Here is a 23500-nt window from a genome sequence, read left to right as displayed (position 1 = left end):
GGTCAGGTCTCCTAAGCTTTCATCTATAAGGTGAGACTACGTGCAGACACCCCACAGGGTTGCTGCGTGAGACAACGGGAGGAATGACTGGTATACTCCGGTGCCGTCCTTCCTCTTCTCACCTCTCATCCCCCACGTCTCTGCTCCAGGCCTGGACCAGTCGCTGCCATGTGGCTTGTTGCGCCTTCCTTCCCCTGAGCCCTGCCCCTCCTCCCAGGCTCCCTCCTTCTGCTCTGCTCATGGCTTCCAGGGGCTCTTTCTACAACACAGATCTGAACATTCTTGCCTGGCTCTCCCCACCATGCCCTCAGGAAGCAGTCCCAGCTCCTCATCCTGGCACTTCCAGGCATCCTGGCATTTCCAGAACTGGGAGGCTGCCTTCTCCAGCCCCCTTTCTTTGCCTGCAGCATACGATGGCAGCAGCCCCTGTGGACCCTCACTTGGGTGTACCACTTTCCACGTTACACCCCTGAGGATGCCCCTCCAACTCCTCTTCTCTGACTGCCAAGCCAAGCCAGACCAGGCACCCCCAACTTCTGTGGGTCCTGGGCCCAGCACGTGAGATTCCCCTTTGCCTTCTCCTGCTGACCATGAGTCCTCCCTGTCCCCATCATGGGACCACCAGGATGGTCAGCCCTGGAGAATTTAATCTCCACCCCTGCTACAGGCCTCAGATCCCACCTTTCTTGATGCACAGGGGGAGGCACACACCAGACGCAGCTGGAGACAGATTTATTGTAGCACTGGACGTGAGCGGGGGCCGGTGTGGCCAGCACCAGTGTGCGGAGGTGGTGGAGGGAGTGGGGGGAGGTGATGGGGGTGGGGCCCAGGGGACCCCAGGCTCAGGCCAGGAGTTGGGGTCGGGGCAACTTTTGCTAGCCCTACCCAGAAATCTGGGGCAATGGTTCCAGAATCAGCAAACCCCTCGGGTTGGCTAGGCTGGGGTGGGCAGCAAAGAGTGGGAGGGGCTCACACATGGGAGAAGGCGTGGCTCTTGCAAAGGGGCTTGTCCTTCTTGGAGTAGAAAGTCTTTCCTTCCAGGTTGATCTGACATATCTGGGAACGGCCAAGGTGCAGTTACAAGGGGTGGGGGAAGCAGGAGAGGGCCCTTCCCATCCTCTTAGGAATCCCAGAGGCAGGGGTGGGAGGGAGGCAGGTGAAGAACACGAGGCTCTGGGGACAGGGCCTGAGTCCGAAGAGGGGTACTTACTGCGCACACGAAGCACGTATCATGCCAGCTGAAGCCCAGCGCCTCCAGGAAGCGGTCCCCAGCATCAATCTTGAAGTCACAGCCTCGGCATTTTGTGCCAAACATCTTCTCATAGTCTGGAGACACAGAGAGAAGAAAAGTGGGGCGGGCGGGGGGGGAACTTGGGTTCTCCCCTGCCCACACCCCACCCCCTCACCCAGCACCACCTTCTCACCTGTCCCAGCCCATACCTCGCTCGCAGTAGGGAGCCCCTTCCTCCATATAGAAGGCCCTGTTCCGAATGGGTGTCTTGCAGGCCGCACAGGTGAAGCAATGCACGTGCCAGGTCATCTTCAGGGCGTGCATGATTTCCTATGAGGAAGCAACAGTCACTTGGCACCCTCCTCTCCAGAGTCCAGGACATAGGCAGGCTGGCTGGGACCCTCTTTCTTTCCAGATAAATGATTTATCTGCACATCCACTGCTCCCACTTTCTCTCTCCAACCCCGAGGCATCCACTGTGCTGTGCTGTGCTTAGTCATGTCTGACTCTTTGCAACCCCATGGACTGTAGCCTGCCAGGCTCCTCCGTCCATGGGGATTCTCCAGGCAAGAACACTGAAGTGGGTTGCCACGCCCTCCTCCAGGGGATTGTCCCAACCCAGGGATCGAACCTAGGTCTCCCTCATTGCAGGAGGATTCTTTACCATCTGAGCCACCCGGGAAGCCCATGAATACTGGAGTGGGCAGCCTATCTCTTCTCCAGGTGATCTTCCCAACCCAGGAATCGAACTGGGGATCTCCTGCATTGCAGGAGGATTCTTTGCCAGTTGAGTTACGAGGGAAGCCTGGTGGTTGTTCACTATGCTGCATCTGAAGTTCTGCTCCCAATCTCCACACGCTAGGCCTTGCACATTCCCACAGCGTCTCTGTCTCAATGGATGGTGACTCCATCTGCATGGGACAAATTCCTTGCTTTGTCCCTTATTTCGGATCCACTCCGAAATCCGGCCGGGCTCTCCTTCAAGATGCATCCAGATACTGGCCACTTCTCACAGCCTCCCTGATGTGGAATGTGAGCCTTGGGCACCTCTGACCTGGATAAGTGCACAAAACTGGCTTCTGTGCTCCTTCCTCTGCCCGACAGCCTGATATCAACCTGTGCTCGGCCAGCTTCTCCTCTGCTTGAATCCCTGCCTGGTCTGCATTGCTCTGAGCAAAGGGCAAAGCCCGGGGAAAGGCCCAGAGGCCAGCAAGACTGGCTTCCGTCCCTCTGCTCTCCCCATGTGACCTCTTGTCCACGGCTGATGCACTGGGCACACCATCTTAGGGCTTCCTACCAGCTGCCCCCTCTACCTGGACTGCTTGGCCCAGATATGTGCTAGGCTCAGCCCTCACCCCCTTCAAGATTCTGCCCAAAGATCACCTTCTCCTTGAGGCCCACGCTGACACGATTAGCTCATATGCCAACCCCGCTTCCCAAAGTCATGCTTCCAATAGCTTGAACCCTGCACTTTCTTCCCATACTAACGTGTGTGTGTGTGTTAGCCACTCAGTCATGTCTGACTCTTTGCGACCCTGTGGACTATAGCCCGCCAGGCTCCTCTGTCCATGGAATTCTCCAGGCAAGGATACTGGAGTGGGTTGCCATTCCCTTCTCCAGGTGATCTTCCTGACCCATGCGAACCTGGGTCTCTGCATTGCAGGCGGATTCTTTACCATCTGAGCCATTAGGGAAGCCCCCCACACTAGCATACCACCAGGTAATTTACCTCTTATGTCTCTTGCTTATTGTCTGCTCCCCACCGCCTTCTTCCCGATCTAGTATGAGGTCCCGGAGGGCTTGAACTATTAACGTTTCTGTTAGCTGGTGTATCCCAACAGTGCCTGGCCCATGGGTAGGCATCATGAGTGCTTGTGAGCTAAGTTAACCTGCTCTACTGGAGGCCTGACAGAGCAGAGGCCACAGGTGGGCTGAGCTCTCCCTGGGGCCAACCGGGTGAGCAGCACTCACTCCTGGGGCAGGCAGAAGGCAGTGTGGAGCCCCAGGGGATGTCAGATCGTGGGTTCAGCCAGATCTTAGCTGGGTGGCTTGCCCAACAGCTTTACCTCCTCATGACACTTGGCTCCTTCACTGCTGAACTGGGAGCCTGATCCCAGCTTTGCCGGGTTGCCGTAAGGATGGTCCCACATCTGAGGCCAGGGGTACCAGACCCAATGCCTGCCAAGGCCAGGTGGCATACACAGTGGGACAAGGTGGGGACTGTGTCATGGGAGAGCACGTGTTCCATGTGCAGGGGTGGTGCTGACCGCTTTCATTCAGGAATGCCTACAAGGCTCAGGTTGAAATCCAGGTGTTAAAGTCAAATCCAATTTTTCAATATTGGCTATTACCTTAAAAATGAAACAGAGGCTTCTCTCATGGTCTGGTTAGGAGTCTGCCTGCCAATGCAGAGGACACAAGTTGGATCCCTGGACCAGGAAGATCCCATATGCCGAGGGACAACCAAGACTGTGCGCCACAACTACTGAGCCCTCAAACTGCCACCACTGAAGCCTGTGTGCCCTAGAGCCCACGTGCCACCACAGGAGAAGAACCGCAACAAGAAGCCTGCGCACCACAGCCAGAGAGCAGCCCCCACTCACCGCAACTAGAGAAAGCCTGTGCGCAGCAGCGAAGACCCAGAGCAGCCAAAAATAAATAAATAAACCAGTCTTGGAAAAAAGACTTCCCTGGTGGTCCAGTGGTTAAGAATCCACCTGCCAATGCAGGAGACACAGGTTCAATCCCTGGTCAGGGAAAATTCCACCTGCTGCAGAGGTAGCCAGACCCATACACCTCCAACTACTGAGACTGTGCCCCAGAGCCCTTGCTCTGCAGCAAGAGAAACCGACACAGGAAGAGGCCCATGCACCACAACGAAGAGTAGCCCCTGCTTATAGCAACTAGAGGAGGCTCTCGAGCAGCAATGAAGACCCAGCACAGCCAAAAATTAATAAGTTTTAAGTAGAAACTATTAAAAAAAAATAATAAGGAAAGAGACAGTGTGGACAAAGCAAGACCTAAGTATGGGGAGCACCTAGCTCTCAGCTGGCCTGTCTGCGCCCACTACAGAGACTGTCTCGGGAATTCCCCGGTGGTCCAGTTGTTCGGATTCACCACTCTCACTGCTGAAGGTGCAGGTTCAATCCGTGGTTGGGCAACTAAAATGCCACAAGGCGTGTGGCACAGTCCAAAAAAAAACCTGTCATTTCTCACATATACCTCACAACCAGCCTGGCCAGGAAGTTACTGCCACTCCCATTTTAGCAAGGTCCAGAGAAAGTGATCTGTCCCAGATCACACAGTCAATAGATGACGGAAATGTGTTTCAAGCCCAAGTCTGGCTCACTCCAAAGTTGGCTCTTCCCATTGCCTGGTGTTGCCTCTTTGCAAGGAGAAGACAAGGGCTGGGGGAAGGAACTTAGCTGTGGGTCAACAGGACAGAGTCTCGGCAGGAGCATGGGGAGCCCAGAGCTGGGCCCAGTGGGCGTGTGGGCAGGGAGGCAGGTCTCTGAGCCAGTTCTCCATGTCTACCTTATGCCCAAAGCTTCCTACATCTGTCTGCCCCTGCCGTCCCATCACCCTAACCCAGGCCTAGCGGTTCCGTCCCCCTCCTCCAGTTGTCTCCCCCTGCCCCAGGGGAAGCACACTGAGGCACATCTGACCTCAGCAGTCCCCATCTCCGGAACCCCTAACATGGCCCTGCCCTGAATTCCACCTCGTCTCACACCCTCCCCGGGTGTTGCCTTGTGACACAAGCTGTTCCCTCTGCTTGGAGCATTCTCTCCTGACCCTTGTCCAAGCTAATGCTTACTGATGATTAAGTTCAGCTTAGAGGCCACTTGCATCCACTCCTTCGAGTATTAAGTGACCACTTTCTATACATGTGTTAGTGTGTTAGTCGCTCAGTCACGTCCTACTCTTTGCGACCCCATGGACTGTAGCCCGCCAGGCTCCTCTGTCCATAGAATTCTCCAGGCAAGAATACTGGAGTGGGTTGTCATGCCCTCCTCCAGGGAATCTTCCTGACCCAGGGATCAAACCCAGGTCTCATGCATTGCAGGCAGACTCTTTACCATCTGAGCCATCAGGGAAGCCCTTCCTATACATGAGGTACAGCATTACACATAAGCAAAAGAGCCCTGGTCCCGGCCCATGAATTTCACACTGGAGAAGGGATGGGACAAAAGGATTGGAGGGTAGTAAGCAAACAGTGCGGAGCCTGGCCAGGTGGGAAGGGTGGGTATCAGGGGAAGTGCCCCCGAGGAAGTGTTATTTGAATCGCAGATGAGAAGGAATGAGGTAAAGAGAGTGCTAAAGGGTATTTCTAGCAGAGTACAGCCCGTGCAAAGGCCCTGCGGTGAAGGTAACATTGCACTGGCAAGATGGAGCTGCCTGTGTCGGTGAAGCACCGGAGTGACGGGGGCTGGTGGTGAGTGGTAAGGCTTGACAACAGTCTTCCAGAGGGTCCCCAGACTAGGACACGTCCCCTCTAAAGTGTCCATCCCATCCCCCAGAGCTCCCCTCCAAGTCTGCTGAATCAACCAGATGGTCCTGTGCTTCCCCATGCTCTGAGCTCTAAGAGCCTGAAGCCCTTGGTAAACTGGGACAGGTAGGTTCCTGCCCATCCCCCCGCACACACCCCACCACCGACCCCGCTGGAGGGTGTGGTCTGTCAGCCCCTGCAAGAGGGGAAGCTGAGTGCCCCTGGGCCACATGTGGAACCACTGGGCTGGGGCAGGAGCAGGGCTCACCACCTCACTCTGGGCATACTCTAGGACCCAGGAGCTAGTCAGGCTCCGTCAGCCTTGCCTCTGTAGCTGCAGCCTGGGCAATAACTTTGTCCACCTAGAACTGGGGCAGGGCAGGACGAGAGTGCGATGTAATGCAGGCGGGGCTGTCAGTGAACAGAACATAAGGGCCTTGATCTGTGGGAAGCAAATCCAGATGCCAGCTTAAGAAAGGTCCTGGGGGGACTTCCCTGGTGGTCCAGTGGTTGAGTGTCTGCCTGCCAATGCAGGGGACACTGGTTCAATCCCCGGTCAGGGAAGATCCCGCATGCCATGGGCCACCTAAGCCTGTGTGCCATTACTAGTGAGCCTGTGCTCCGCAACAAGAGAAGCCACCTCGATGAGAAGCTCATACACCACAACTAGAGAGTAGCCCCTGCTTGCTGCAAATAGAGAAAACCCTGCACAGCAATGGAAGACTTAGTGCAGCCAAAAATAAATAAAATTTAAAAATGAAAGGTCCTGGGTGCCAGCCCATTCTGATAGAACAGTCCAACACGCTATCAATTAGGCTGGTGGGGAAATGACTGTAATCTTGGGCAAAATTTCCTCATCTGTAAGATGAGAATAATCAAACTGACTTCATACTATAATTGTCAAGCTGGATGCCCACACATAGAAAATGACCCACAACACAAAACTGTGATGACATCCTTTCTCCCCTTCCAGTCTACTGATGGAATCCTCACTTTTTGCTGGGCACACAGCTGTACCAAACAGACTACATTTCCCAGCCTCCCTTGCAGCTCAGTAATGTCATGTGACTGAGTTCTGGGCTATGGGATGGAAGCAGAAGGGTTGGATGGCACCCACAGCCCAATCCAAAAGGAAATCAGTTCTGAATATTCATTGGAAGGACTGATGCCAAAGCTGAAACTCCAGTACTTTGGTGACCTGATGCGAAGAACTGACTCATTGGAAAAGACCCTGATGCTGGAAAAGATTGAGGGCAGGAAGAGAAGGGGACAGCAGAGAATGAGATGGTTGGATGGCATCACCGACTCGATGGACATGGGTTTGAGCAAGCTCCAGGAGCTGAAGGACAGTTCCCTGTCCTTCCCTGGCGTGCTGTAGTCTATGGGGTCGCAAAGAGATGGACACGACTGAGCGACTGAAGTGAACTCATCTTCTAAAGATGGCTCCTAAGAACCTTCCACTCCTTCTTCCTTTTCCAATTTCCTGCTGAGAAAAGAAGAGAAATGAAAGGCAAAGGAGAAAAATACACCCAACTGAATGCAGAGTTCCAAAGACTAGCAGGAAGAGATAAGAAAGCCTTCTTAAGTGAACAGTGCAAAGAAATAGAGGAAAACAATAGAATGGGACTAGAAATCTCTTCAAGAAAATTAAGAGATAGCAAGGGAATATTTCATGTGAAGATGGGCACAATAAAGGACAGAAACGGCAAGGACCTAACAGAAGCAGAAGAGATTAAGAAGAGGTGGCAAGAATATACAAACTGTACAAAAAAGGTTTTAATGACTCGGATAACCATGACGGTGTGGTCACTTACCTAGAGCTAGACATCCTGGAGTATAGTCAAGTAGGCCTTAGGAAGCATTTCTATGAACAAAGCTAATGGAGGTAATGGAATTCCAGCTGAGCTATTTCAAATCCTAAAAGATGATGCTATTAACGTGCTGCACTCAATATGTCAACAAATTTGGAAAATGCAGCAGTGACCAGAGGACTGGAAAAGGTCAGTTTTCATTCTAATTCCAAAGGGCAATGCCAAAGAATGTTCAAACTACCACATAATTGTGCTCATTTCACACGCTAGCAAGGTAATGCTCAAAATCCCTCAAGCTAGGCTTCAACAGTATGTGAACCAAGAACTTCCAGATGTACAAGGTGGATTAGAAAAGTAGAGGAACCAGTGATCAAATTGCCAACATCCGTTGGAGCATAGAAAAAGCAAGAAAATTCCAGAAAAGCTTCTGCTTCATTGACTATGCTAAAGCCTTTGACTGTGTGAATCACAACAAACTGTGGAAAATTCTTAAAGAGATGGGAATACCAGACCACCTGACCTGCCTCCTGAGAAATCTGTATGCAGGTCAAGAAGCGACAGTTAGAACCATACATGGAACAATGGACTGGCTCAAAATTGGGAAAGAAGTACGTCAAGGTTGCATATTGTCACCCTGCTTATTTAACTTAAATGCAGAGTACATGATGCAAAATACCAGGCTGGATAAATCACAAGCTGAAATCAAGCTTGCTGAGAGAAATATCAACAACCTCAGATATACAGATGATACCACCCTAATGGCAGAAGGCAAGAAGGAATTAAAGAGCCTCTTGATGAAAGAGAAAGAGGAAAATGAAAAAGCTGGCTTAAAACTCAACATTCAAAAAACTAAGATCATGGCATGCAGTCCCACCATCTCATGGCAAATAGACTGGGAAAAAATGGAAACAGTGACAGACTTTATTTCTTGGGCTCCAGAATCACTGTGGACAGTGATGGCAGCCAGGTGCTTGTTAGAAGACAGGTAGGTGCTTGTTCCTTGGTAGAAAAGCTATGATGAACTTAGACAGCATATTAAAAAGCAGAGACATCGCTTTTCCGGTAAGCGGCTGACCCCTAAAAATGGTGCACTATTCACTCGACCCAGAAAACCCCACAAAATCATGCAAATCAAGAGGTTCAAATCTTCGTGTTCACTTTAAGAATACTCGTGAAACTGCCCAGGCCATAAAGGGTATGCATATTCGAAAAGCCACCAAGTATCTGAAAGACGTCACTTTAAAGAAGCAATGTGTGCCATTCCGTCGTTACAATGGTGGAGTTGGTAGGTGTGCACAGGCCAAACAGTGGGGCTGGACGCAGGGTCGGTGGCCCAAAAAGAGTGCTGAATTTTTACTACACATGCTCAAAAATGCAGAGAGTAATGCTGAGCTTAAGGGCTTAGATGTAGATTCTCTGGTCATTGAGCACATCCAAGTGAACAAAGCCCCCAGGATACGGCGGCGCAGGACTTACAGAGCTCACGGTCGGATCAACCCCTACACGAGCTCTCCCTGCCACATCGAGATGATCCTTACTGAAAAACAGATTGTTCCTAAACCAGAAGAGGAGGCTGCACAGAAGAAAAAGATATCCCAGAAGAAACTGAAAAAGACAAAAACTTATGGCCCGGGAATAAATGCCGCAGGAAATAAATGCAAATAAAAGTAAAAAAATAAAATAAAATAAAAAGCAGAGACATCACTTTCCTGACAAAGGTCTGTATAACCAAAGCTATAGTTTTCCAACAGTCATGTACAGGTGTAAGAATTAGACCATAAAGAAGGCTGAACGCTAAAGAATAGATGCTTTTGAGCTGTGGTGCTGGAGAAGACTCTTGAGAGTCCCTTGGACTGCAAGGGGATCAAACCGGTCAATCCTAAAGGAAATCAACCTTGAATATTCATTGGAAGGATTGATGCTAAAGCTGAAGCTCCAGTACTCTGGCCACCTGATATGAAGAGCTGACTCATTGGAAAAGACCCTGATGCTCAGAAAGATTGAAGGCAGGAGGAGAAGCGGACGACAGAGGACGAGATGGTTGGACGGCATCACCAACTCAATGGACCTGAGTTTGAGCAAACTCTGGGAGATAGTGAAGGACAGGAAAACCTGGCGTGCTGCAGTCCATGGGGTTGTAAAGAGTTTGACACCACTAAGCAACTGAACAGCAAGCCGACTGGAGCATGGAAATTTTGCCTGAAGCTCAAGACGTATCTTGGACTATGAGTGGTAAGTAAGTCAATGCTAAGATGTTGGAGAAACAAGAGACAGGAGCCTGGATCTGCCTACATGTCCCAGACTGCCCACCTCTCCACTTCCTTAGGTGAGAAACAGCTGTCATTATTTTTTCTGTCACTTGTGGTCAAGGCAGTTATCACTAATATGACCATTACTACGGAGCTCTCTGGGCTTCCCAGGTAGTGCTAGTGGTAAAGAACCCTCCTGCCAATGCAGGAGATGTAAGAGACGCAGGTTCGATCCCTGGGTTGGGAAAATCCCCTGGAGGAAGGCATGGCAACCCACTTCAGTATTCTTGCCTGGAGAGTCTCCATGGACAGAGGAGCCTGGCGGGCTACAGCCCATAGGGTCACAGAGTCAGACCCGACTGAAGCGACTTAGCACACACACATGCACAGAGCTCTCTGGCCACATCCGGAAGCTCTGCCCATGGATCCAAAAATAGGGAGACGCATGAGTGCTGGAAGTCCGCAGTGCCTGGTGCTGCTCCGGTTTGGCCCTCATGCTCTGTAGCCTTGGGCAGTTTCTGCCTCTCTCTGCACTTCAGCTTCCACACAGGCACAGCTGAACCCCCCTCAACTTGTCACCCTGCCTGTTACGCTCCTCCTTCCTTAGGCTGCTCACCCTCGACACTCTTGGAGTCCCCTTCCTCTGTGTGAGTTCCTGGGGGCAGGACCATGCCTGTCTTTTCACAGGGCATTCCCAATGTGGGGCACTGTCCACAATGAATGGGAGATGGTAGACAGGGCATCACTCTCAGCCCATAACATGTGCTGACCCAAGTCCCAGGCCCAGCTCCAGGTGGCAGCTAGGTTGCCCTCCAGGAGACCAGGCCAGGCTCTGCTACATATTTAGACTCAGTAGGAAGAACAGGACTTTTTTTAAAGAATAGGTTTTTAACATATGTATTTATTTATTTGGCTGCATGGGGTCTTAGTTGTGGCACAGGGGATATAGTTCCCTGACCAGGAATCGAACCCAGGCCCCCTGCATTGGGAGCACAGAGTCTTAGCCACTGGACCATCAGGAAATCACCAAGAATAGGATTTTGAATCACAAGTTTTTGAACCTAAATTTCTGCCTTTGCAAATCAATAGTTCTGTGTCCTTCAAGCCTATCTTCAGAGACTCCGTTTTTCATACGCATTCGCATTCAGGGCAGCAGATTGCATTAGCCTCTCAAAAGCCAGTCGCAACCCCCTCTTTTGCCTTCCTCTCTTATAGAGGACAGTAGCTAAAATACTGGATTTGCCAGCTTCCCTCACTGGCCCAGGTGCCCATACAATAACAATTCCAACAACTGAGATAAAGATGCAAGTTCCTGGTTTTTCTTCCAGAGCCAAGAGGCAAAACCTCATTAAAAGAAGACTCCTGCTCCTTCCCTCGGATTCCCACCTGCAACAAGAATGTGAACCTGGGGCTTGAGCAGTCATCTGGCATCCATAAACTTGAGGACAAAGGCCTAGAGGCTAAGGATTTCAGAACTAAAACACAGGAAAAGCCTAAAGCCATCCATGAGCTGCTCTTCCACCCCTGGAATTCTTGCAACTGAAGTAAACATTACCCCTTCTGTTTCAATCTCTATACTGGAGTTTTTTCTATTACTGAAGCTGAATGCAATCCTAACACAGTAGCCATCTCTTGTTTTGGCCTGACTAGCACTCACCTTGGGGTAATGTCACCCTGGTTTTATGTTCAAGGAACCAGTCCTATGGTTCAGGCAAGGTCACCAGACCCTGTTCCAGGGGTGAGTGTCACCTGGGCCTGGCCAACTAGAGTCACAGGGCTTGGTTCAGAGATGGGCATGTGAAGCCAGCCAGGCCAATGAGCATCAGCACTGGGACTCGATGGCACAGAGCTGCTCTCTTTCTCTCTGTGGTGCTAACCTGGGGAGATTTAACCCTGGAGCCATTGATGTAGCAGCACCTTTGCCGCTTTCTAGGGAAAAGCATGCTGGGATCAAAGCCAACACAGATGAAACCAGAGGCAAGTGGCAGAAAAGACTCCTGACAACCTCAGGATCTGCATTCAACTTGGCCAGAAGTTAGCATCCCTCAGCCTTTCTGATTATTGGCGCCAATTCTCTCCTGCTTGAGCCCCTAAAAGTTAGGATTTAGGTCACCTGTTAAGACAGTCCTGGCTAATGTAAAGTGAGATCGATACAGTAGCCTGATTGTGAGGCTAGTAAGGTTCCAACGGGGTCCTGCAGGGACAGCCCCCCAGCCCAGTTGCTGCTCAACACTCCTCAATGCTGAAGAGTCAGGCTTGCCTTCCCAGTCCCCCGCCAGCCGCCAGCCCCACTCACGCCGGTGATCTTCTTCTTGCACTTGGCACAACTGGGTGCATAGCGCACATCGTAGCAGGGTGGGCAGAAGATGGCCCCCTTCTCCTCGAAGAAGCCACCCTCTTCCAGAACCTTCCCACACTGGCTGCACACAAACTCCTCAGGGTGGTATGCGTGGCCCAGCGCCACCAGGTAGCGGCCCCTGCAGGGGAAAGCGAGGGCAATGAGCAGGAGTGGGTGCAAATGAAGTCGGGGTTCCTGGCCAGCACCCCACAGGGTTTACCCCACACCTATTATGAAACCTTGGAGGGAATGTTCATTCTCTTCATCTCCAAATAGGGAAGAGACAGGCTTGAAAGGTGACTTGCCTAAGATCACACAGCAAGACAAAGCTGACTGTTATGGGACTTCCCTGGTGGTGCAATGGTTAACAATTTGCCTCCCAAGGCAGGGGACACGGGTTCAATCCCTAGTTGGGGAACTAACATCCCCCCATGCCTCAGGGCAACTGAGCCCATGCACTGCGACTAAGATTCCATGTGCTGCAACTAAGATCAGATGCAGCCAAATAAATATTTTAAAAAGCTGCACTGTTTTGATGACAGGAGGTGTGGGAGAAGGGAAGCATCAGAAAAGGGAGGAAGGTGACACTGGGTGAGGACTGCTGACTTGAGCCTAATAAGTTGAACCCAAGGGGTTGGTGTCCTGGGAGACAGCAGGCCTGGAGTACCTGTGAGCCCTGAAAGCCAGTGGGCACTTGAGCTGAGCCTGGTGCCCACTGCGTCCCGTTGGCCTGGAGAGGGACCTGGCCGTCCCAGATAAATGGGGATGTCTGAACGAGGGGGTGCCTTCCAGAGGTTAAGAGCTGAGAGGAGTTGAGAGCAGGGCAGAGCCTGGGATGAGAACTAGGAAGGCTCTGGGGCCTGACACAGATCTGATTCTGGGGGCTGTGGGACTGCTGGTCCCTGGGGAGCAGTGCAGAGAGGGAGGGACTTAAGAGGCTTAGCAGAGAGAGACCAAGTGAGCAGGAAGGAGAAAGGCAGAGGGGGCTGGGAGCAGGGAGGCCCTTCCTGGCCAGAGAACAGTGAGTCTAGGGCTGCAGCTTGGCTGTGTCGTTGGCACCCCCTCCATTTCACCAGGGCAAATGTTGGAGAAAAGCTGAGCAGGGGGCAGCTGAGATGAGTAGGGAGACAGATGGGAGGAGCAGCGGTCGGAAAGACACCAGGGCTGGAGTTCCAGTTCAGGAAAAGACCGGGGTGGGAAGGGACGGGGCCACCCACCGGATGACCCTGTGGCACTGGTGGCACACGGGAGTCTTGCCGTCGCCGCCACCGCCCCCGCCATGGCCCCCTCCAGCGGCGGCCTGCACGATGGAGGTGCGGTTCTGCATAGGCGTGGGTGTGGCTGGCTGCGTGTGTCGGGTCAGCACCGTGCTGGTCTTGTCCGGGGCATAGCGCTCAGCAAATGCAGGGTCCACAGCCCAGGGTGGGCGGCTCGTGGGACTGGGGGTGGCAGGGCCTGCCAAGGCCAGGAAAAGTGGCTCCATGGGGGTGCCCGGGGACACCGCAGAACAGCGGGGAGAGCCCGGGGCAGCTTGGAGGGGCCCGCCCCCCATGCCTCTGGTAGTTACCCACCCTTCCCCAAGCCCAAGCCCACGCTCTCTCACCAGGCCAGGGTTCCTGGGGTGTAGCTGAGGCTGGGGTTGGGGCTTCCATCCTGGGCACCTGGCTGTAAGATCTGTCATTCAAGGCCCTGCACGGCCGAGGCTCCTGGCATGGCCCCACCCCCCCAAGCTTGGTCCTGCTGGCCCCATGAGAGATGCCTGGGTGCAGGAGAGCAGAGGACTCCAGGTCCCCCCAGGGCAGGGATGGGTAGGGCAACTTCTCCTGGCCAGGTTCCAGCTGGCTGGTCTGTCGCACAGGGCTGGGAGGTGAAGCAGGGCTCTCGCTTCTGGAGCCGTTCACGAGGGTCTCTCTGCTGGCAGAGCCCCCTTTTGCTGGGTACCCCCACCCACTGAGACCCAGACTGGCAGGGCCCACACTGGATCTGAACCATCTAACACCCCCGACCCCAAATGCAAACCAAGTCCACGAAGATAGAGAAGAGAGGCAGAGAAAGCAGGGCTGAGAATGTTTATTTCCGTGCCCAAAAAGCCAGCACAGACCTGGCAGGAAGGGGCAAAGAGTGAAGGCAGCAGTGTCAGATGGAGCCGGGCCCTGTGCCAGGAGGGCAGCTGGGGCCAGGCCAGCAGGAGGCTCAGTCCAGGGGCAGAAAAGGGATGGGTGAGGTAGGCAGAAGCTGGAGGCGCCAAGGGGAGGTGCCCTGGGGCGGAGGAACAGCAAGAAAGAGGCAGAGAGGGCAGCCGGCCGGTGAGGACCAGGCTACGACTGCACGTTGAGCACATGGGCAGAGCGCTGGTGATGCCAGTCCCGGAGGCGGGTGTAGCGTGGGCTCTGCAGCTCCAGGACATACTTTTCCCTGAGGGGTAGAGAGAGAAGGAGGAGGAAGTGGAAGGAAGGAGAGATGGAAGGGAGGCAGGGAGGGAGGCCCGAAGGAAGGAAGGAAGGAGAATGGCTAACCCTGGCTAGGGATGGCCAGGAGCAGACAGGGCTGGAATGGGAGAGGCCGGAAATGAGAAAGAGGGGCTGGAGCTGGTCCTGTTACCTTGATTTCTTCATGTGCTCCTCATCCGGGTCTTGCACTGACAGGGCAGAGGCAGGCATTGACCAAGAGCAGACAGAAGGCCACCCCAGCCCTGAGCCCTGGTAGAGGGTCACAGGGTGCCGGAAGCCCGGGCCCGGGCTGGGGGACCAGGAGGGGAGTCCGCCCTTCCCTGGGCTGGCACTTACTGAACTCGGTGCCCGTGAGGTGGGCGAGGATGCGGAAGGAACGGGACTGGCCTGTCCCAGGCCTCGGCCGCCAGTCCTCTGTGTCCTCCATCAGCCGCTGCTTGCTGGCATCTGGGACCAGCGGTCGGAGCGGCTGTCTGTGGGGAGGGTGGGGCTCAGAACCTCATGCCTGGACGGGCAGCAGGGGCGGCCCCTCCCCGGACTTGATACAGGTGGGCGAGTGACGGGAAGAGGGGTGGGCAAGGCCAGGGCCCTGCTGGGTGAGGGGTGGGGTAGGGAAGTGAGAGGGCAGGAGGGCAATCAAGGTTAAAGGACGGCAGCCAGAGTGGGGAGGGGCCACCACCCAGAGTGCCAAAAGGAAGGAAGAGAGGGACAGGCAGAGGGGGCTCACTGACTTGTCAGGGGTCTGCACCTGTGAAGGAAATAAGACAGATGGACAGATAAAGGTACAAAGAGATAGACAAGGGGAGGAAGAAAGATGGCAAGGGGTCAGAATAGCCAGGGGCAAGGCTGCACTGAGTATCTGGGCTCAGTCGGCCAACATCAAATCCCAACCCCAGGCGACCACCGCGTAGGGGGCGGCGCTGCCTTGCTCACAGCCCCCAGGGGGGCCGGCCCAAGGCAGGAGCCACATCCCTGTGCCTGCAGTACCCGCCCCAGCCACCAGGGGTCGCTGTCGCACGGTTCGGGCCAGGCTGGGGCGCAGCACAGACAGAGCAGCAGCGGGCAGCCGGCGGGCGTGCGGAGGTGGAGACAAAGCGTGGACGGGCAGGACAGACGTACCCATTCTGCTGCGGGGTGCTGTCTGCGGACGGGTTCGCCCCGAAAGGCCGGGCCGTCTTGTTGAGGGAGGCGCTGGGTGCAAAGGTGTACCGCGGGGGGTCCGCGGCGGGGGCCAGGGCCTGGGCAGAGACAGAGCGGGGAGGGCGGGCAGGGCGGGAGGAGGCGGGGATCTGGCCAGAGTGGGGCGTCCCCTGGCAAGAAGAGGCCAGCGGTACTCCAGCCCTACCCCCACACATCTGGCCTGAGGCTCCGGGGAGGGGGAGACTCAGGTTTCAAGGAACCCATTTGGGAGCAATGATCTCAGCCCACGCAGTCCGAGGGCGGGTGGGCTAGTGCAGCTTGCAGCACAGGCCGGCGGGAGAGAGGGAAGGAGGCAGGCAGGCAGACGGATGGACCGACAGGCAGACATGCATGGTGCTCTGACCGTGCGGCAGTCCCTGGCCCAACTCCCAGTTCCCAGACTCCCCAGCTCTGGCCTCCACCCTCTACTCCCGGCCAGGGATGGGGGGAGTCCAAGGTTGCACCAGGGAGGGCAGGTGAGCCTGGATGTCCAGTCCCACCCCTCCTGCTGCCCACATATCCCAAGCCCATCCCCTACCTTCTGCTGTTTGCTCTGAGCCGGCTGAGCTCTAGAAGAGAAGGGGAAGCGTTGATGATGGGCCACGCCCAAGGGCACGCCCACCTGTCAGGGCTGCTCAGCTCAGGCTTACCTGCTGAGGCTGAGGCTAAGGCGCTCCCCGCAGGCACGGATCTTGTTCTGGGCTTCGATGTGTGTGAGGCCCCCCGCGTTCTCGCCATCAATACTCAGCACCCAGTCACCCACGGCCACGCCGGCCTGTGCAGCTTTACCCCCAGGGGTGAGCTATGGAGAGATGGAGGGTCATGGAGGACCAAGACTCTGCTGACCAAACTCAGGCAAATAGCAGCCAACCCTGCCTTTCCTCAGCTGCCCCACTCACAGAACCCAGGGGTTTCTTCATTCAACGTGTTTCTGGACTACTGTTGGATACTAAAGCCATCTGAGAGGGGGTGGAGCTCGCTTGAGCTTCACCATCACCTCAAGCACTCCGCTTACACATTCATTCACCTCCAAGGACCCTCCTCACGGTTCAGAAGCTGCTGACATCAATATGCAGCCACCTTCAGGCTAAAACACAAGTGTTTCCGCTCTAACTGAAGCTTCTGAGGTCTCTGCTGGCCTCTTGCCCACGTCATTCCACCCACCAGACCTGCCCTCTGGCTTGTGCATGTGGCAAGTTCCTCCCGAGCCCTCACTCACCTCTTACACTCCTAGCACCCAGCCTTGGTGCCATTTGCAGGGATCCACCAGGACCCTTGGAGCACTAGAAATACCCCCCATCACCTCTAGGTTCCCAGTGATCAGTGCCCAAACAGGGCCGAGTGTCAGCTGGGGGCTTCACGGGCTGTAAATATGGGTGTCAACCCCAAGCCCTCGACTGCCACATCAGCCTCTCCCCACAATCCTTTGCGCTCCACGTTGGGAATCCCTGGTTCCCGTGGCAACTGAGTAATAGGCTGGAAGGAACGGCCAGCAGCATGAGCTGAGACCATGAAGATGACTTCTGGGAAGTGGTGGGCTTTGGCGAAAACAGAGTGGAATGGGCTGTGTAGGGTGTGAGAGAATCCAATACTGATGAAGACCTCAAGTGCTGAAAGAATTGTTCTCAAGGTTAGGTAGCACCAGTTTTAAGGCCCAGGGTGGGTATTTCCCAGGGTCTTGATATAGGTGACCCTGAAGAATCCAACTGGGCCCTCCTAGTCCTCTAGTCTAGTGGCAACAACACAGGCAGAAGTAGCACTGCGGTTCATAAGTCTAAGCCCACAGGGCTGCCTGGCCATCTGGCAACGGGCTTGGCCTTGAGCTGGCTTGTGGGGAAGTACTGGGAAGCAGAATCACACTTCACAAGTCGGGGAGGTTTGCAGAGTACAGGCTGCCTGTGACCCCATAAGGCTCCTCAGGTGGGCCGATACTCAGGAGCTCAGGCAGGGAGAGGAGGTAAGAGGTTCCAGAGAGGTGGCAGAGGGATTAGACCGAGACTGATCGAACTAGGGTAAGAAGGGAGAGCTCAGTTTGATGGCTCGACCTCACGCTTCAGGAAGTCAGAAGGGTAAGACAGCTGGGTGGCCCCTTCTTTACTTGCTAAGTACTAACAGCAGTTTACATTTATCAAGTACCTAGTATTACCACATACTGAATCCTCCAAAAATCCTGTGGAGGAGAGTCTGGGAATATACCTATGTTATACATGGGAAAACAGAGAGGTTAAGTAACTTGCCTCTAGTTGCCTAGCTAGCAACTCAAGAAGCACGGCCAGGACCCTGACTCTAAGGCTCCACCCTATTAGGCCACCTCTGTTGAGAAAAGTAAAGTGAAAGTGTTAGTCCCTCAGTTGTGTCTGACTCTTTGTTAACTCATGGACTGTAGCTCCTCTGTCCATGAAATTCTGCAGGCAAGAATACTGGAGTGGGTTGCCATTTCCTTCTCCAGGGGGGTCTTCCCAACCCAGGGATCAAACCCAGGTATCCTGCATTGCAGGCAGATTCTTTACCATCTGAGCCACCAGGGAATTGTTGAGAGCTGGGGCTCAGAGGACAGCCCTCTGAATGGAAAGATTATCTGATCCTCAAGCTGGGTTTGGGGCTTGGATCCCCTATCTTACTTCTAGTTCAATCCAACCCCTTATAATAGGCATGGGGAAGTGATGCCCTTGAGGGGAAGTGACTTATTCAAGGTCACAGTGAGTCAGTAGAAGGGAAACCTGGTCTGGCCACTCCCTACCCACACAGGCTGGCTCCCAGGATGTGTGGGCTAAGCCCACGGAGGTGGGGGTCTCCGGTTGAGCTGGAGCTGTTGGCTCCCAGAAAGGGGATGGGGAACTGGCAACTACTTCCTTCTCTGGGATGGGGAGGACAGGAGGACACAGGAGGGACAGAGGAGTGGTCAGAGGTGGAGACAGGAACAGAAGAGACCTGGGGATGGGGGGTGGGGTGTGTCTGGAGAGAAAAGCAAGCAGGCCCAAGGGACCAAGGAGAGAAAAAGCCAGGGGGCTGGACACTACACGGAGTAGGGGGTGAGTCAGCCTGAGGGCTCCACTGAGCAGCCCAACCCCCAAGTCCCAGACGTTACCTCATCTCCCAGGCCTGGGCCTACAGCCAGCCCTAGCCCCTCCCTCTCCTCCTCCATGCTAGGGTCAGGAGAGAGGGAGGGGACCCAGCCCAGCTCAGAAAAGACCACCCTCGCTCCCACCCACCAGGGCCTAGGTCCAACTCCAGGGCTGGGCTCAGCTGGTGGCCCCACCCACATGCTGGGGCTGCTAACAGAGCCCGAGCTCAGACTGCCCCCAACAGGCCACATCTGAAAGTCCATCCCTTAGGCTGCTTTGTTGCCCATCCCCACCAATGAAGAAACTGAGGCTCAGAGGTCAGCCAAGCTCCCAGCCACACTGACCAGCACTTTCCCAGGAAGGGGAGTATAGGATGGGTTCCCAGGGCTGGCAAGGCTTGAGTATTATGTACGGGCTGGGGGTATGTAGTAGGGAGACCAGTGCCCTTAGCTACCTTGCTGGCAAAGCAGCTTCCAGGAAACCCCGCGGAAGGGTCCCTGGGAACAGCGACTGCCTGCAGGTCCTGGCCACCAAGCCCAACTACAACAGACTCTACCTTGGGCCCCTCTCGAGCTGGGCTCTCTAGACCCCTCCAGGCTGTGCCTGCCCTGGGCTTCATGCCAATAGCTGCCTGCCGACCAGGAGCCTGGGTGGGCCTCTCTGGACAAGCGGATATGGGGACAGGAAGTCCCCGCCCTCTCCTGACCCCCAGACTACAGTCAAGAGACACCAACCCAAGGGCTGGCCTCACTCTCTCAGGGCAGATACTTTGTTCCCTGTGTCCCACAACTGATCCCACAGTCAGAGCCACAGCCTGGTGATGGGCTGAGGGGCCCACTGATGGGGTTCAGAGTTCCAGGCCTAGGCCAGCCTTCTTTAGCTCTGCAGACTCCAGCCACCAGTTGGCTATCCCAGCATGGGGCTGCATTCTTGGGCTTATAAGGCAATCCCCCTGCCACAAGGGAGGAGCCAGCCTCCAGCTCCACCCCCACCAGGACAGGCTCTCAGGAGTTGGAAGTCAGAGCCCTAGAGACCCAAAGAGCACTGCATCCTGAATGGGACCAGTGAATGGGATAAAAGTCCTCACCTGGGCTGGGGAGAAGCTTATCCACCCACAAAAACTGCAGGCCAACCCTGTGTTTGAAGCCCCATGCCTGCTTTGCCATGGAACTGATGAAAGAGTCCCTTCAATGAGTCTTGAGTTATCTCATCTGAATAAACAGGATGATAGTTGCTATCCCTTAGGTGGCAATGAGGATGAAGTGAGCTCCTGCAGTCAGAGTGCCCTCCCAGAGGCCGAGCACCAAGCATTGCTCCTCAAGCAGTTTACAGACACTTCTTGGAGACCTCAGGCTCACCTCCTGAAGAATGGGCACACTCCTGAGCCTAGAAGGTGCGGCGCAGTGCTGTGGAAGTCTGAGGGCTCCTTTCCCAGTATCTACCGAGTTGGGAGTCCTTGTGGCAGGTGCCCACAGCTCTGGACCTGGACACCTCCTGGTCTCATTCCTGCTCAGACTCCTCCTGCCACCCACTGGAGATCTGCGCACCCAGAGACCCCTAGGGGAACCCTTCCCTCAATCTAGGCTCACCCGGGAGATGGAGAGAGGTACATTGAAGTCCTTGCCCCCCTGTAGCCGGAAGCCCCAAGGTGCTGGCCCCTCCAGCACCACCTTGAAGGAATCCATAGTGCTGCTCCTGAGAGGAGAGAAAAGGTGAGTGATGCATGGTGGGTGCACAGGAAGGCCCGACTCTGGACACCAGCCTTGGACTAGCGCCAGGCAAGCACTGGCAGACGCTGAGCACACCCAGGGGGAGGGTAGGCGGGCACCCTGTTAGGTCGGGCTGGACTGCTAGCTGGCAGACTCACTTTGGAAAGACAGGGGCAACCCCCCTTCCCTAAAGGACTGGGGTGGGGGAGGGGGGCGGTGAAGGGAGCCCGCATCCAGTCTTCAGGTTCCTCTCATCCAGGAGTGGACCACAGGACTACTCTGGCATGACCTCCTTCCCAGCCAGTCTTGAGCCTTGGTCTGGACAGCAATGCCAGTCCAGGGCCGGCGCTCCTCTCCCCCGCCCCCAGGTCCCGACAGGCAGGCCTCGGCTGGAGCCTGCTCGGACTATATAAGGCGTGTAAACTGACACTGTGTGGAGAGAACACGGGGGCTTGGGCCGCGAGGGGGAGGGGTGGAGAGGGGTGGAGGGAGGCGGCTGGAGCGAATCCTAGCCATTCCAAGCCCAGTCGGAGCTACCGAGAGCCAGGGCAGGACCCCTGGGAGCTCTGGGTTCTGGGCGGGGGCGCGGCCCCCGGGGGGAATGGTGGGGGCTGGGATTCCAAAGCATGGCCAGGAAGCGGATTTATCCTGCACCCCTGCGGGGGTGTTGCCTCCCACACACGACTGCTACCGTCCCAACGTGACTCAGTTTCCCCCGGGCCCTAGTCTGGGCCCCAAGCACTGGCCGAGTCCCAGGCGCAGGAAGCGGCGCAGGCGCCAATCAGCCCCGCCGCAGCCGGCTTCGCCGCAGGAAGGCGGGGGCGGGGGTAGGGGCGACGGCCCACCGGAGGACGTGCAGAGCTGGCTACGACCCCCAGCCCCCTCTGTGGTCCCCATTAGGCCTCTGCCCCCAACCTGATCCGGCCCGAGACGCCCCGCGCTGTCGCAAGTACCTCCTGGGCCCCGCCGGGGCGCTGCTCCGCGGCGGGCTCCAAAGAGCCGGGCTGGGATCCGCCGCCCGAGTTCTGACCCCGCCCCCGCCGCTGCCATCCGCTTTGAGCCCGCGTAGGGGGGCGGAGCCAGATGCCCCGCCCCCTTCAAAGTCGCGGTCGCCCGGGCAGTGGGAAGCCCCACCCAATCCTTCCGCCCCACCCAATCATCAGGTCCCATCTCGCTTTGAGCTCTAAGACACAGCCCTCCTTCGTCGCGTTGGTGGGGCGGGGCCTGGGCGGAGTCTGGGCCGGGTCTCGGCTGCTGGACACCTAGTTTGGGAGCCTAACCCTCCGCGTTCCTGGCTCTTTGCGCCTCCAGCTGGCGGAGCGAAAAGAAAGTCTACTTGGGAACCAGACAGATCTGGATCTGAGTCGGCTTGTGAACCTTAGTTTCCAACTCGGAAAAATGGGACAATAATACTCGCTTCACAGGGCCGTCGTGAAGATAGGCACAGTTTGCCGTAAGGCACAGCCATCGGTGGCTCCAGAATTTCTAAATCGGACGGATTTGGTAGAGAGTTTGAGGGGGGGGGGGGGCTCGAGGTGGGCTTAGTTGAGGAGGACACAGGGGAGCATGAAGCTAAGTTTGCAGAACATTCCACTGAAGGCAGAAAATAATGACAACCGACACAGGTGGAGGGACCCTTGGCTCTGGCCCCAATCGTTTCTCAATCCTGACCAATTCCTACCGCCGACCCCCTGCAGTCAGCGGCCAGCAGCCCAGCGACCCCACCTAAGTGCTGACTGTCCTGATGGACTATGTCCTGCTACCCGCTCCAGAGCCGGCAGCGACCCCAATGAGGGTGTCAGAGTCCCCACTTTGACCCAGTGCTCAGCCCAGGCGGCTAGCTCAGGCAGCAGGGGAAACTGAGCAGGGACCCAAGTTTGCGAGTGAACAGATAGATGTCCACGCCTCAGGGCATGGCCGATACTATTCTCCCCATTCCACTATTATCATATTTCATCCTCTTCTGCATCATTCCCCTCACTATATCAACTGATGTAAGAGTTCTCATCTTTAAAGAAATTTTCTCTTGATCTCACATCACTTTTCAGCAATCTCTCTTTTATTCTTTTATTCTACTCTCCTTGAGGGTAAAATTTCTTGGAGTTGTCTATCACCCTTCCTCCCCGTTGTTCCTCCCATTCTCGCCTGAACCCACTCAGTCAAGCTCTTGTCCCCACCAGTCCTTTGAATTAATTCCCTCTTCAAAAGGTCTCTAATGATTTCCAGGTTATTCAACCAATGGTGATTTCTCAGCTTTCCTCTTTCCCTACCTAGAAACAGCTCTGGTCAGGGTACACTCCCTTTTCTCCGTGACTTCATGCTGTCCCACTGACTGCTTCTTCTCCACCATCCTTTCTCCTGCCCTACTGAATTCTCCTTCTCCACCTCTTTTCGCAGCTCCTCATTTGCTTTCCAACATGGCCATCAGCACTTCCCTCTCTACTTTCACTCTCTGGGACCACATTCTGTTCTGTGATTATCAATAACACCTATATGCCAAGGACTCCCAACTTATATGTCCGGATCTGGCCTTCTCCAACAAACCCAGACTCCAATATCCAACAGTCTGTCAAACCTAGGATGTGTATCTCAGATTATCACTGTTGTTGTTCAATCGCTCAATCATGTCCAACTCTTTGTGACCCTATGGACTACAACACATCAGGCTTCCCTGTCCTTCACCACCTCCCAAAGTTTGCTCAAACTCATGTCCATTGAGTCGGTGATGCCATCCAACCATCTCATCCTCTGTCGTCCCCTTCTCCTCCTGCCTTCAATCTCTCCTAGTATCAGGGTGTTTTTGCAATGAGTCAGCTCTTCGCATCAGGTGGCCAAAGTATTGGAGCTTCAGCATCAGTCAATTTAAACTTGCTATTTCTCCACCTCCCTAACTCCTTCCTCACTTTGGTAAAGTAAAAAAAGAAAAAAAAAATTTTTTTAAAGAGCAGCATTATTCATCTGCCTGGTCCAGTAAAAGTTATG

The 23500-nt window shown here is 54.9% G+C and overlaps 1 protein-coding gene and 1 pseudogene across 3 annotated transcripts; one reads left to right on the top strand and one right to left on the bottom strand.

Annotated features, from left to right (window-relative positions):
• Positions 1-715: 715 nt before the first annotated feature.
• PDLIM7 (PDZ and LIM domain 7) lies at positions 716-21580 on the bottom strand. Of its 3 annotated transcripts, none has more exons than XM_043465765.1 (13): positions 21472-21580; positions 20399-20504; positions 16395-16546; positions 16283-16313; positions 15685-15803; positions 14902-15038; positions 14717-14753; positions 13719-13780; positions 13333-13570; positions 12074-12254; positions 1441-1561; positions 1211-1326; positions 716-1056 (listed from the first exon to the last, which is right to left on the bottom strand). In XM_043465765.1, the coding sequence occupies exons 2-13, from the start codon at positions 20492-20494 to the stop codon at positions 970-972; spliced, it is 1377 nt and encodes a 458-aa protein (XP_043321700.1). In that variant the 5' UTR covers positions 20495-20504; positions 21472-21580; the 3' UTR covers positions 716-969. The 3 variants fall into 3 exon arrangements, with proteins under 3 accessions (XP_043321700.1, XP_043321701.1, XP_043321702.1); XM_043465766.1 differs by lacking the exon at positions 15685-15803 and adding an exon at positions 15297-15313 and having other exon boundaries at positions 21472-21549; XM_043465767.1 differs by lacking the exons at positions 716-1056; positions 1211-1326; positions 1441-1561; ... (1 more) ...; positions 13333-13570; positions 13719-13780 and adding an exon at positions 14171-14530 and having other exon boundaries at positions 21472-21549.
• LOC122440030 lies at positions 8612-9167 on the top strand (annotated as a pseudogene).
• Positions 21581-23500: the final 1920 nt, after the last annotated feature.

The sequence above is a fragment of the Cervus canadensis genome, chromosome 4 (assembly GCF_019320065.1).
Source record: "Cervus canadensis isolate Bull #8, Minnesota chromosome 4, ASM1932006v1, whole genome shotgun sequence".
NCBI classification, from domain to species: Eukaryota; Metazoa; Chordata; class Mammalia; order Artiodactyla; family Cervidae; genus Cervus; species Cervus canadensis.
The sequence above is the reverse complement of the archived record's forward strand: the minus strand, read 5'-3'. Positions and strand labels throughout refer to the sequence as shown.

Bases quoted from the DNA above. Each gene is read 5' to 3' on its own strand.
- PDLIM7 (XM_043465765.1), bottom strand. From the start codon at position 20,494: ATGGATTCCTTCAAGGTGGTGCTGGAGGGGCCAGCACCTTGGGGCTTC. The intron at 16,547-20,398 runs GTGAGCCTAGAT...ATCTCTCCATAG, and splicing joins TACCTCTCTCCATCTCCCGG to CTCACCCCTGGGGGTAAAGC. The intron at 16,314-16,394 runs GTAAGCCTGAGC...CTTCTCTTCTAG, and splicing joins CTTAGCCTCAGCCTCAGCAG to AGCTCAGCCGGCTCAGAGCA.